Source organism: Esox lucius, chromosome 9 (genome assembly GCF_011004845.1).
Source record: "Esox lucius isolate fEsoLuc1 chromosome 9, fEsoLuc1.pri, whole genome shotgun sequence".
NCBI classification, from domain to species: Eukaryota; Metazoa; Chordata; class Actinopteri; order Esociformes; family Esocidae; genus Esox; species Esox lucius.
In genome coordinates, this window is record NC_047577.1 from 5,990,873 (window position 1) to 6,005,510 (window position 14,638).

The 14,638-nt window shown below is 45.9% G+C and overlaps 1 protein-coding gene across 7 annotated transcripts; it reads left to right on the forward strand.

The window, feature by feature from the left end:
• Window positions 1–234: 234 nt before the first annotated feature.
• b3gntl1 (UDP-GlcNAc:betaGal beta-1,3-N-acetylglucosaminyltransferase-like 1) lies at window positions 235–14,580 on the forward strand. Of its 7 annotated transcripts, none has more exons than XM_034294450.1 (14): window positions 301–491; window positions 707–826; window positions 1,804–1,920; window positions 2,830–2,929; window positions 3,011–3,075; window positions 3,969–4,034; window positions 4,489–4,584; window positions 5,982–6,077; window positions 7,674–7,798; window positions 9,589–9,724; window positions 9,882–9,950; window positions 10,410–10,547; window positions 13,477–13,574; window positions 13,631–14,580. In XM_034294450.1, the coding sequence occupies exons 2-13, from the start codon at window positions 707–709 to the stop codon at window positions 13,555–13,557; spliced, it is 1,209 nt and encodes a 402-aa protein (XP_034150341.1). In that variant the 5' UTR covers window positions 301–491; the 3' UTR covers window positions 13,558–13,574; window positions 13,631–14,580. The 7 variants fall into 7 exon arrangements, with proteins under 7 accessions (XP_028978150.2, XP_034150341.1, XP_028978147.2 ...); XM_029122314.2 differs by having other exon boundaries at window positions 13,687–14,580; XM_029122317.2 differs by lacking the exon at window positions 301–491 and adding an exon at window positions 235–290 and having other exon boundaries at window positions 13,477–14,088.
• The last annotated feature ends 58 nt before the right edge of the window (window positions 14,581–14,638 follow it).

The window sequence follows — 14,638 nt, forward strand, 5'->3', positions numbered from 1 at the left end:
AAATGCATTGACCTTATTTCTTTGATTAATAGTTGTTAAATTGCTACCATCAATAACATTTAAAATGTAAACTGCTACGATCTGCAGCTGCTTTACTTCCTTTCCGCAAACAAATAACGATAATAAGCATGGTTTATACGTGGGCCAAGCGGCCGTAAGAAACGTCATCACGTTTTGGGCACCGTCTCTTCTGTGACGAACCATATTTAGAGGTGTCAACTTCCTTCACCGTCGTGCTGTGGCTGCAGCTGCAGCTGGATGCCTCCAACTGAACCCCAACAAAGTCATACGTGACTCCATTCCTGACTGACATTGCACACAGCAATTCAGAAGCTTGTCCGCAGTTTTAACTAACCAACCAGCGATTTAGCTCTCGCTGTTTGCGGAAGTGGAGCAGCCATTGCGGAGGCAAGTTTAATGTTTACGTTTCTCCGTAGTGTGGTGGGAATTTGACAGCTAAAGGTGAAACGCAACTTTATTTCAACCCAGCGGTAATAATAATTTTAAAAAAATGTCTAAGAGCAGACAGCGAATAATGTTAGGAGTTACTGTAAATATTCCACGTGTGCATTTTCCGTCGTTCATTCATGCATTGATAATGCCGTCTATACTAAGCAACTGTTAAGTAATTTTAGACCCCTATTCCGCTGCATATATTCGTTAGTCATTTACAGGTAAACATTGTGTGTCCTTCCTGTTTGTTCAGATGAGCGCTTGTTCACTGGAGTGTCCCAACCGTCAGGAGGGCGTCTGTGTCCCCGCCAAGCGGCTCTGTCTGGGGTCGGTCGACGTTGGAGTACACGAGCCAGACAAGCCGGTAGATGTGGTAGGTGACCGGGTGAAGACAGCAACACAGTGAGACATCAGTTGGAGCGGGAGAGATTTGTATCAAGTTCGTGAACTACGATACTTTTCCAACCCATCAAATTGTTTTTGATGGGTTGGAAAACCCAACCCATCAAGCAAGCAAGTTTATTTATAGAGCACAATTCATACATCGAAGCAATTCCATGTGCTTTACAAAGAAAAATATATGAAAGTACAATAACATAAAAACAAATGAAAACAACAGGTCCTCTGACATTTCCTTGGAACTCATGGCTCAGTTTTTGATTTGATAAGCGCTTATATATGCAGGTGTTTGTCTTTTGCAAACAAATTCAACCAATTACATTTACCACAGGTGTACTCCAATCAAGTTGTAAAGACATCCCAAGGATGATCAATGAAACAGGATGCCTCTGAGCTGGATTGATGGGGATTTTAGTTTAGTTAATCCATTTCAGAATGATGCTGTAATCAAACAAAATGTGGGGGGAAATGAAGGGGTCTGAATACTTGAATCCATGATGGGTCAATCAGCTGGGACTCCCTGGACCCTGTAAGGATCAGACATATGTTGATGTTTTTACGTAAGGCTGTCGCAGAAAAACCTCTTATCTTTCCTCGAAAATGTGTTAGCAAAGCACCGTTTATCAAAAATGCTCCCATGTCTGGAGACAACCCGGGGAATATTCAGAACTGAGTGAAACAGCTTTTGAATACTATGATCCACACAAGTGGAATGCCTTCAGATTGACCTATAGCTCAGCGTTTTAGTTGGGTCTCCGTTAACCCCTCTGTAAAATTATAAAGGTTTAATTATAAAATGTTACGGGCTTGTCGCTGGGCGTGTTCTGTGCATTAGGAGATCAATTTGTTCCAAAAACTATTTCATGCCATGTTGCTCCTTTTTAACTTGGCTTTGCTGTACATGTTATAAACTGTTATGTAAAAATAACAAATCCAGTGATGTCTGTCCAGTCCATAGTGATGCCAGTACACAACGCCACCTGCTGGCTGGATGAGTGTTTGCAGGGGATTCTGAACCAGGACTTCACAGGCTCAATGGAGCTGTCCGTGTACGACGACGCCAGCACCGTAAGTTGCCGTAATACCTCCATAGAATTGCACATTACTTTACAAGACACTGCCAAAGGCTGTTCCGTCGTCGTCAGAATGCGGTTCTTCCATAAAAACACCTGATCATGCTTCTCGGCGATATTGAGTTGACGTTGTTCCTTCAGATGCGCGCTTTCTGGTCAGACTGCTGTGTCACCCTGGACTGCGCTTGTACAGGACTTCAAATAAAAGGCACACCCATGTTTTTGTACATCGTTTGGTCACAGCCATTCAATACATTTGCTCGAAGCTAGGTTGTAGAATGGGCTTTTGAGAAAATTAGCAACAAAGGAAATCATCTTTTAATTCTCACATACTTTTCATTAGAACCACTATTACACCCTGCCCTGTTTTTATCTGTCAGGTCTGCTGGGCAAGTCTTCCCAGAAGTCCCATCTTACCTTTACTAGTATTACTACTACGACTACTACTGACTACTACTACTACTGACTACTACTACTACTGACTACTACTACTACTGACTACTACAACTACTGACTACTACAACTACTGACTACTACTACTACTATACTACTGACTACTACAACTAATACATACTACTACTACAACTACTGACTACTACGACTACTACTGACTACTGACTACTACAACTACTGCAACTACTACTACTACTGACTACTACTGTCTACTACTACTACAACTGCTGACAACTACTGACTACTACTACTACTGACTACTACTACTACTATACTACTGACTACTACTACTACTACTGACTACTACAACTACTGACTACAACTACTACAACCACTGACTACTACAACTACATTATTACTACCAAGTTATTACTACTGCACTGATACACTGGTATTGAGGAGTTTATCGTGTGTGTGTGTTTGGGTGTGTGTGTTTGGGTGTGTGTGTCAGGATGGATCCAGAGCGATCGTGGAGGGATGGAGGGAACGACTGGAGAGGAGAGGTGTTTCCCTGGTGATCTCTAGTCATGACTCCACCCAACCCAGAGGAGGTACATGTGTGTGTTGGTGTGTGCGCAAGTTGTGTATCTGTTTACGTTTGCCAACAGGGTTTGGTCTCTCCTTTCCTCCAGTGGGTTATGCCAAGAACCGAGCTGTGGGTCAGAGTTCTGGAGAATACCTCTGCTTTCAGGACGCTGTGAGTCAGTCATCCGTTAATTAAACTGTTCATTGTGTGTGTGTGTGTGTGGGGGGGGGGTCATGCTGTAGCTTCTGTATATTCCACACAGACACACACGCTACATAACTGGTGTGTCCTGCGTCAGAAGGTTTGACAGCCATCAGCATAACATGATTAATGAGGACAGTCTCCAGTCTGTGAGTGTGTGTGTTTGTGTGTATTGCATTGCCTGTTTGTGTGTGTACAACGGACAGAAGGATAATCAATTCTCTATCCTGAGATATTGCAACCATGAACACACACTTACACACACACACACACACACACACACACACACACACACACACACACACACACAGGCTTGGATGTAATCTGGTTTGTTACATACATGACAGATATGGGGAGGATGGAGCTGAATGGATCTAATGTGTTCTGGTCGCTGCTGTGCTGTGTGTTTATGGGCTGGGAAGGTTCTGTGCCACAACTAACTGAATTCCCTGAATAAGAGAGTCTTACCCAGTAACTGGGATAAACACTAAGAATATCTAGAAATATAATCCAATTACATTTTTTTCTACCGTTTTGCATTTAAATGGAATTTGTTCTATCAGGTTAACATTTAATAGAATTAGGATTTAAGTTCAAAATTAATATTACATTAAATTTTAGACAGCATACAATGTAAAGTACTGTATTTGAACTGAGAGATGAAATCCCCCTTCTCTTCTGTCTCTCTCTCTCTGTCTGTCTGTCTCTCTGTCTCTGTCTCTCTGCTGTGTGTTGGTCTTTCTGAGAACGTCTGTTTAGCCCCTCTGAGAAGGTCCACACTCCCGCAGTGTTCTAGTCATAACACACACTCTGTAAAACCCATCAACACGCCTTGAATTGTGTCTGTGCGCTGTGTTTTTCAGGATGATATGATGATGCCACAGAGAATACGTCTGCAGTATGAAGCCTGCCTTCTACACAAAACCTCTGTAAGTACCACATTCTAGAGTACGGGCCCTGTGTGTGTGTGTGTGTGTGTGTGTGTGTGTGTGTGTGTGTGTGTGTGTGTGTGTGTGTGTGTGTGTGTGTGTGTGTGTGTGTGTGTGTGTGTGTGTGTGTGTGTGTGTGTGTGTGTGTGTGTGTGTGTGTGTGTGTGTGTGTGTGATAATCTAACGTCTACATGCTCTGTTTCCACCTCTCTCTCCTCACTAATCTAAGTCATCCCAACCAACAGGCAAATCAAAGCCAGATTCTGAGAATTCCCAATCTCTGTTTGTGTTGGGTGTCAGTGTTTCTGAAGATGTGGTGTGTGTCACCCTGAGGTTAGAGGTCAAAGGTTAGGGATACGCGAGGGAGGCGGCCACTCTCTCTGTTTTCACCCGGTTCATTATTTGCCTGTGGATCTAGTGGATTGCCAGACATCGTCTTCTTTGTCTCTGCCAGCTGATTGGCTGTCAGGTGCGGAGGGATCCGGAGGGATCTACTGAACGCTACACACGCTGGATCAACAACGTCAGCCAGGAGCAACTCGCCACCCAGGTAACGGACACAGTCAGGGTGTTTAGGACGGTAGGGGTCGCGTGTCTGGCTGTGACCAGATCGGATGGAAACAGGATGTCTACCTGGTGCCTGCTGTTTCCACGGAAACGCATACACACCCAAAGACACGCACACATGAGGAAGCAAGGTCATGCTGGGCAGGAAGTGAAAGGTCAGTGGATCAGAATTATTCTGTGCAGGTAGGCCAGATTGCTTCTCAGACATTTTCTGGTAGATATTTGTGTTGAGTTTTCTTAGCAGAAATGAATTGATATATGAGAGTATATTAGTTTCAGGAACGTAAATTAGTGAGATCATATGGGTGTTCCCTCTCATTTCCTCTCTTTCAAATGAAATTAAATCAGCTTTTTATGGCATGACTGATTAGTCACTGTGGCAAAACAGCAGTGAAAACAATAAGAATAGTGGATTCTAGAACTAGGATAGTAATTTATATAATACGAAACTAAACATAGATATTGTTTTACTTTTTTTTTTTTAAATCTCCTCCACCCATTAACCATTTACTGAAATGTGTCTGTACTCCTTGTCTGACCTCCTCCTATTCCTGTGTCCATCTTTTCTCCTGTCTTTCCTCTCCTCCTCCCATTCAACTCCTTGAATCTCCTCTGTCTCTGCTCTCTGTCTATTCTTTTCTCCTCCGCTCTCCTCCTTTTCTGTACCTCTTTCCTCCCTGTCTCTTCCTCTCTCCTCTCTCACCTCCTTTTTCTCTCATCGTGACTCAGACTGAGAACATTCTCCGGAAAAAAAAGTTTTTTAAACTGCTGACATTTGCGAAATATGAATGTTGAAATTTTTTGAGTTAACTTGAGGTAGTGTGCAAACACTCAAATACACGCACGTGCACACACACACCCACACACACACACACACACACACACACACACAAGCACGGCAGATTCTGTACAGCTGTGGGATCAAATGATTCCTTGCAGTTGAATCTGTTTGAAAATGAGTTTTGCTTCTCCAAAACCACAATCACAAATGTCTCCATTTGAAGTAATCCGTGTCAGATGCAGCGCATGCGTGAGGATGGGAAGTTTGTCCGGAAGAGAAGTGGGAACAACAATGGGAATGTTGTTGATTTGGGATCTGTAACAGTTTCTGACTGGAAGACCAGCTGGGAGAGACGTCAGGAGACTCCCCTGGGACACGGGGGGGCGGGGGTGGAGTGGAGAAATGGGTAGGGAGGAGAAAGGAGGAAGGACAGGGGAGGGAGGAGGAGGAGGCCTTGTTGTTTTGACACGGAGGTGCCTTAACTAATCTGCATTTCAATTCTATTTGCATTTATGTGCGCGTATATATTCTGTGAATGTGTTTTCAAAAGTGTGTGTGTGTGTGTGTGTGTGTGTGTGTGTGTTTCTCCCCTCTCACAGGTGTACACCTCTCATGGTCCCACAGTCATCATGCCAACCTGGTTCTGTTCCAGAGATTGGTTCCAGCGAGTCGGAAACTTTGACGAGGGCGGCAAGGTGAGGGGATACAGTGCCTGTCACCGGGGGGGTTCTGTCACCAGAGGGGGGGGGGGGGGGGGGGGGGGGGCGGTTCTGTCACTGGAATGAAGGGGGGTGGGGAAGTGGCGAAAACATGTATGTTGCTTCATTGGGGTTGAATATTGACAGTTGGAGAAATAATGTTTAATGTCCAGATGACGCTTTTAAGACCCAACACACTCACACCCTCTATCAGAGGACCCGTTAAGACCCAACACACTCACACACACACACTATCAGAGGACAGAGGACCCGTTAAGACCCAACACACTCACACACACTATCAGAGGACAGAGGACCCGTTAAGACCCAACACACTCACACACACTATCAGAGGACCCGTTAAGACCCAACACACTCACACACACTATCAGAGGACAGAGGACCCGTTAAGACCCAACACACTCACACACACTATCAGAGGACCCGTTAAGACCCAACACACTCACACACACACTATCAGAGGACCCGTTAAGACCCAACACACTCACACACACACTATCAGAGGACCCGTTAAGACCCAACACACTCACACACACACACACTATCAGAGGAATGAGGACCCGTTAAGACCCAACACACTCTCACACACACTATCAGAGGACAGGGGACCCGTTAAGACCCAACACACTCACACACACACACACTATCAGAGGAATGAGGACCCGTTAAGACCCAACACACTCTCACACACACTATCAGAGGACAGGGGACCCGTTAAGACCCAACACACTCACACACACACACACTATCAGAGGAATGAGGACCCGTTAAGACCCAACACACTCTCACACACACTATCAGAGGACAGGGGACCCGTTAAGACCCAACACACTCACACACACACACTATCAGAGGAATGAGGACCCGTTAAGACCCAACACACTCACACACACACACACACTATCAGAGGAATGAGGACCCGTTAAGACCCAACACACTCACACACACACACACTATCAGAGGAATGAGGACCCGTTAAGACCCAACACACTCATACACACACTATCAGAGGACAGGGGACCCGTTAAGACCCAACACACTCACACACACACACACACTATCAGAGGAATGAGGACCCGTTAAGACCCAACACACTCATACACACACTATCAGAGGACCCGTTAAGACCCAACACACTCATACACACACTATCAGAGGAATGAGGACCCATTAAGACCCAACACACTCACACACACTATCAGAGGACAGAGGACCCGTTAAGACCCAACACACTCACACACACACTATCAGAGGACAGAGGACCCGTTAAGACCCAACACACTCATACACACTATCAGGACAGAGGAACCATTGAGATCTGAAGGGTAGAAGAGGCAGTTGGAGGTTCAGGGTTTTTCTGGGGGATGTGAAAGGACTCTATATCACTCTTATCTCCATCCTTCATCTCCCCTCCACCTCCTTTTCCTCTTCCACCTCCTCCATTCACCTCCATTCTTATCTTCCTTCTCCACCTCCTTTCCCCCACTCCCCTTCCACATCTGCCCTCCTGCTACGCCACCTCAACCTTCTCCCGTCCTCCCGTCTCCTCCCCACATCCTGTCTCCTCCCCAGGGCGTTCCAGAGGATCTGTTGTTCTTCTACCGTAGTGTTGCTCAGGGAGGAGGTGTGGTCAGAGTGGATCAATGTTTACTGGTCTACCGTTACCATCAGCAGGCTGCAACACACACCGTCCTGGAGTAAGACACACACACCGTCCTGGAGTAAGACACACACACACACACTGTCCTGGAGTAAGACACACACACACACACACACCGTCCTGGAGTAAGACACACACACACACACACCGTCCTGGAGTAAGACACACACACACACACCGTCCTGGAGTAAGACACACACACACACACACCGTCCTGGAGTAAGACACACACACACACCGTCCTGGAGTAAGACACACACACACACACCGTCCTGGAGTAAGACACACACACACACCGTCCTGGAGTAAGACACACACACACACACACACCGTCCTGGAGTAAGACACACACACACACACACACACCGTCCTGGAGTAAGACACACACACACACACACACACCGTCCTGGAGTAAGACACACACACACACACACACACACACACACCGTCCTGGAGTAAGACACACACACACACACACACACACCGTCCTGGAGTAAGACACACACACACACACACACACCGTCCTGGAGTAAGACACACACACACACACACACACACCGTCCTGGAGTAAGACACACACACACACACACACCGTCCTGGAGTAAGACACACACACACACACACACACACCGTCCTGGAGTAAGACACACACACACACACACACACCGTCCTGGAGTAAGACACACACGCATAGCGGAAAGACCTTTCCCTCCCTCTCATCCCCTCTTTACTTCCTCCCTGTACAGATCACGCCCTGTCTGTCCCTCTTCCTCTCTCACCCTCTCCCTCCCTCCCCCTCTCTCACTCATTCTGTCTGAAGCCATGTTAACCCTCCAGAATCACGTTAACCCTCCAGAATCACGTTAACCCTCCAGGATCACGTTAACCCTCCAGGATCACGTTAACCCTCCAGGATCACGTTAACCCTCCAGGATCACGTTAACCCTCCAGGATCACGTTAACCCTCCAGGATCACGTTAACACTCCAGAATCACGTTAACCCTCCAGGATCACGTTAACCCTCCAGGATCACGTTAACCCTCCAGGATCACGTTAACCCTACATAATCACGTTAACCCTACATAATCACGTTAACCCTCCAGGATCACGTTAACCCTCCAGGATCACGTTAACCCTCCAGGATCACGTTAACACTCCAGAATCACGTTAACCCTCCAGGATCACGTTAACCCTCCAGGATCACGTTAACCCTCCAGGATCACGTTAACCCTACATAATCACGTTAACACTCCGGAATCACGTTAACCCTCCAGGATCACGTTAACCCTCCAGGATCACGTTAACCCTCCAGGATCACGTTAACCCTCCAGGATCACGTTAACCCTCCAGGATCACGTTAACCCTCCAGGATCACGTTAACCCTCCAGGATCACGTTAACCCTCCAGGATCTGTTCACATGTTGGACTCATCAGCATGTGATTCCATAGAACCATGTTGTGTTTGGATATTTGCCTTTTTTAATCTGAAAGGTAAATGTCGGGCTGATACTGCTGAAAGAAACCATGTGAGGACCACCCATGCTTGTGTGTTTCATGTGTGATTGTGTGTGTGTGTGTGTGTGTGTGTGTGCGTGCGTGCGTGTGTGTATGTAAAAGCATTGATCATGGTGGTTGACGGCTGTTTGTCATGGAGGCTCAGTGTTTTGGTCAAACGATCACATCAGAGGAAAACCCCGCCCTGATGTATTATTTGACCATTGTCACACAGATTACTATTTTTAGAAGACACCCCCCCCCAGCCGACCAGTTAGAAGGCTGCATGCGACCTCTGAACCCACTAACCAATTCCCTGTCTTTGGTCTCCAGGGAAACCATTTGGAACCACAGAGTGGCCTTTCTACAGGAGAGAGTGATCAACCAATGGAAAGCCTTTACCATATGGAATGCTGGGAAACAGGGGCGGAAACTCTACCGCAGCCTCACTCACACCAATCAGAAGAAGGTATATTTCTCTCAGCAGCCAGTCAGAAAAATATTTGTATGTGTACATTTAAATATGTGTGTGTACAAGCATTGCTTTCATATGTGGTCTCTGTTTGGTTTGTTAAACAGACTATAATAAATATTGATTGTGCGTGCATTTGTGTGTTTGTGGTCAGGTCACAGCATTCTGTGATGTGGACGAGAACAAGATCAAGAAAGGCTTCTATACTTATGAGGATTCCAAGGTTAGATCTTACATTCTAGATTCACATTACCATACATTCAACAACATTCTAGAACCACATTGCCATTTATAACAACATTCTAGAACCGTATTAACACACACCACCACATTCTAGAACCACATTGCCATACATTTAACAACATCCTATAAGCACATAACCATACATAGAAAAACACTATTTTATTTAGAGACACACAAACTACTTTAAAGGTAACTTAAAAAATGTATTATGAAGATTCAAGCCAGAGAGACAGTAGTGAGTGCGTACATTTCCAAAGTTTTTTTCTGGCCTATTTGGCAATTAAAGCCCTGATCTTAAAGCTACATGGGACAACCTGTAAAATAGACTAGAAAACACTACCGTAGATATCTCCCCATGAGTTCTCTTTCACAATAATCAACATTTCCAGACTGATACTGTATGAGAACTCCAAAACTCCAAAAATGGATTCTGGCCCAGGTCCTGGAGCTGAGGCAACACAGATGTCATCATTCCCATGTTCCTCGGTTCTCTGCTTCACAGGAGAGGCCCAAGCCTAAGATCCCAGTACTGCACTACAAAGATGCGGCTCCGCCCTACATCATCTGTGTGAAGCTGGTGAGTGGACCGTGTGGGGGTGTGGGGGTGTGTGTGGGGGTGTGGGTGTGGGTCTTACTGAACGCATGGGGACCAAATGTCTCAATGTGTATAGTAAAACCAGAAAAAATGGACCTAATTGGGACCTTTTGCCGGTCCCCGTGAGGCAAAGGTCAATTTCCGGCTCAGGGTTTAGGTTTAGGGTCAAACTTACAATTGATTTTATAGTTAGAATTGGGGTTTCTTTAAGGTCCAGGCGTTGTTGGTTAAGTTTAAGGTTAGGCATTACATCTAGGTAAAGTTTAGGCATAAATGTTACTTTATTGAGGTTAAGGTTAGGTTTAGGGTTAGATTAGGGTTAGATTAGGTTAAGGTTAGGGTTAAGGTTAAGGTTAGGGTAAGGGTTAGGGTTAAGTTTAGGGCAAGGGAGCATGCAATTTCTATTTTCTGGTCCCCATGAGGGTAGCTGTACAAACTTGTGTGTGTGTGTCAACGTCATCAAGACAAGTCCTGTGTTCCCCACCTCCTATCTCTGGGTTTTACTGAAGAACGTTGTGTTCGTCAGCTGCTGATTTTAATCATGTAGCTGCTCTTCAGTCCGTGTTCTCTCATGCATGAAGAATATGTCAGAACACACGGGCTACCAGATTTTGATCTGACAGTTAATATATGAAAAACTTTCATTTCATTCAGTCAGGAAGAAAAGCCTGTTGTGACACAGAGTCTCTCCGAGTAGGTGACAAATTCTCAATGCAATGTTAAAATGTACAATTATAGTCAGCACAACAACAGTTTGATTCGGCCTACGGGGAACATTTACGGTCCTCCTGAAAAGTCACGTGTCAGAGGGCCTAGAACACAATCACAGAGGGCCTAGAACACACACCATGTCTCTGGAACAAAAGAGAAGTCAGTCTTACCTAGCTCAGTCAAACGTCCCAGGGACCAGCAGTTGTTTCACGGTATTGCAGTAGCCGTGAACTAGCTCATTGAATTGACCTAATCAAGCAGGTGATAATTAAGGTTGACGAGTGGAATCAGGTGTGCTAGCCTCGGAAGAGTTCTGAAACGTGGCGCGGGCCTGCCGGTCCCGGAGGAGCGGTTGAATGACCTCTGACCCAGCAGCCGGTGTCTGGTTACTGGTAGTGGTGAAGGGGAGTGGGCCACAGAGGGTTTTGGCCGAAAAGGGTTTTGGAAATGAACACATGCCAATGTTACTATCTGCACATATAAAGCGAGGTCCAACCCATCATTTGGTACCAGGTGCGACGGGGGGGGCGGGGGTTAAAAGAAATGTGCTGATTTTTGAGACCCAAAGTAACAGTAGCTTGTGATTAAAGGGCCACGTATGTAACGCCCCGGCTGTCTGCATCAGCATCACATCATGTTGCTTAGAAACCCGCTAAGCCTCTCATTGGTTATCCTTAATGTTCCTGAAATAAAGTGGGTCGGGGGTTTGTTATTCAACCGCAACCTCGTGTCCCAACCGACGCATTTGAATACTGGGACACTTGGAGAGTGGGTTCAGCTGCGGTGGCGTTGCGGTTCAGCTGCGGTGGCGTTGCGGTTCAGCTGCGGTGGCGTTGCGGTTCAGCTGCGGTGGCGTTGTGGTTCAGCTGCGGTGGCGTTGCGGTTCAGCTGCGGTGGCGTTGCGCTGGCATTGCGGTTCAGTTGCCGTGGTGACTCAGTGTGTGTTTGTCTCAGTTATCTATGTCCATCTTGTTTGTTTTTTAGATTGTATCTCCCTCATTTCTGTAGTCTCTGCTAATGGTATAATGACTAGGGTGTGTCTCCCAGCAGACCCACGCACAGCACTCATGCTACGCACGCACGCACACACACACACACACACACACACACCCCAGTGCATCTGTACTCCTCACAGGCAAACACACGGCACTCATGGTGCGCACACACACACACACACACACCACTCATACTACACACACACACCACTAATGCTACACACACACACACACCACTCATACTACACGCACACACCACTAATGCTGCACACACACACACACCACACATACTACACACACACACCACTAATGCTGCATACACACACACACACACCAGTGCATCTGTACTCCTCACAGGCAAACCCACAAACACACGGCACTCATGGTGCGCACACACACACACACACACACACCACTCATATTACACACACACCACTCATACTACACACACACACCACTAATGCTGCACACACACACACCACACATACTACACACACACACCACTAATGCTGCATACACACACACACACCCACCACTAATGCTGCACACACACACACTTGACACTGGGATGGTATTCAGGAAATTGACAGAGACTGTTAATCTGACTTCAACATACTGTTTTTGTTAGGGTGTAGTTCAGGAACACAGACAGTTTTGTTGTAGCTCAGGAAGACAGGTTAGGCTGTATTTATCACAAAATTCAGACAACTGTAGACTGGTCCTCCCCCTGACCGTCTAATTGGCCAATTAGCGGAATTGGGATTGGTAATTATCCAGTTAGATGACACTGGCACCTGGAATCAATCAAACGCATGTGCACGCACACACACGCTCAATCAAACCAGTCATTACGAAACCCATGTGTAACAATTTAAAGACCTACACAAACAAATGCCTAGCTCCTTCAGTAATCATTGGTACAGTTAAGCATTTGTTTTATTTTGGCTACTGTATATGCTCCCAAAAAGATTGTAGTTTCTAAATTATGAAATCAACATGTGCACAAATGCTCAAAAGCTAAGAATCTGTACTTGCAGTAATTGTTATTGTTGAATAAACCATAGAAAAAAGGTACTTAAAATGATGCTGAATTGGAAAGTTTATAGTTCACAAGATGCTGAATTGTAATGTTTAAAGGTAACATGATGCTGAATTGTAACTATTTTCTCTTTTTCCCCCTCCGTTCTGTTGTTTCTTTCCCCCAGGACATGACATGTGGAGTATTTGAGGAAAACCTGAAGTCCCTTAGTCTCAAGGAAGGTGTGGACTACCACCACTTCAACTGACACTCCAGGACGAAAAGATGAAGAGGAGAATGGATGACCACCACCACTTCAACTGACACTCCAGGACGAAAAGATGAAGAGGAGAATGGATGACCACCACCACTTCAACTGACACTCCAGGACGAAAAGATGAAGAGGAGAATGGATGACCACCACCACTTCAACTGATACTCCAGGACAAAAAGATGAAGAGGAGAATGGATGACCACCACCACTTCAACTGACACTCCAGGACAAAAAGATGAAGAGGAGAATGGATGACCACCACCACTTCAACTGACACTCCAGGACGAAAAGATGAAGAGGAGAATGGATGACCACCACCACTTCAACTGAAACTCCAGGACGAAAAGATGAAGAGGAGAAAGGATGACCACCACCACTTCAACTGATACTCCAGGACGAAAAGATGAAGAGGAGAATGGATGACCACCACCACTTCAACTGATACTCCAGGACGAAAAGATGAAGAGGAGAATGGATGACCACCACCACTTCAACTGACACTCCAGGACGAAAAGATGAAGAGGAGAATGGATGGAGGGAGGGAGGAAGAGATTAATGGCTGGATGGAGGGATGAATGCTGGAGAGGTGACTGAATAAAGGGATGAATGCTGGAGAGGTGACTGGATGGAGGGATGAATGCTGGAGAGGTGACTGGATGGATGGAGGGATGAATGCTGGAGAGGTGACTGGATAAAGGGATGAATGCTGGAGAGGTGACTGGATAAAGGGATGAATGCTGGAGAGGTGACTGGATAAAGGGATGAATGCTGGAGAGGTGACTGGATAAAGGGATGAATGCTGGAGAGGTGACTGGATAAAGGGATGGAGGGATGGAAATGTGCCTGCGTGCAGGTGACACTGTCCATGTTGATCGTGGAGAAATAAAAATACACGCTTTTATAAATCAATCAAATATATTTTATAAAGCCTGTTTCACATCTGCAGCCTGTATATGAACTGGATTTCCACATCAACACGCACTGACCACTGTCACAAAAATAAACTAATTCCCTGGAGAGTGTGGAGCATGGATATATTTTAAATAAAAGGTCTCTGTGCCTGTCCCAACAAGGA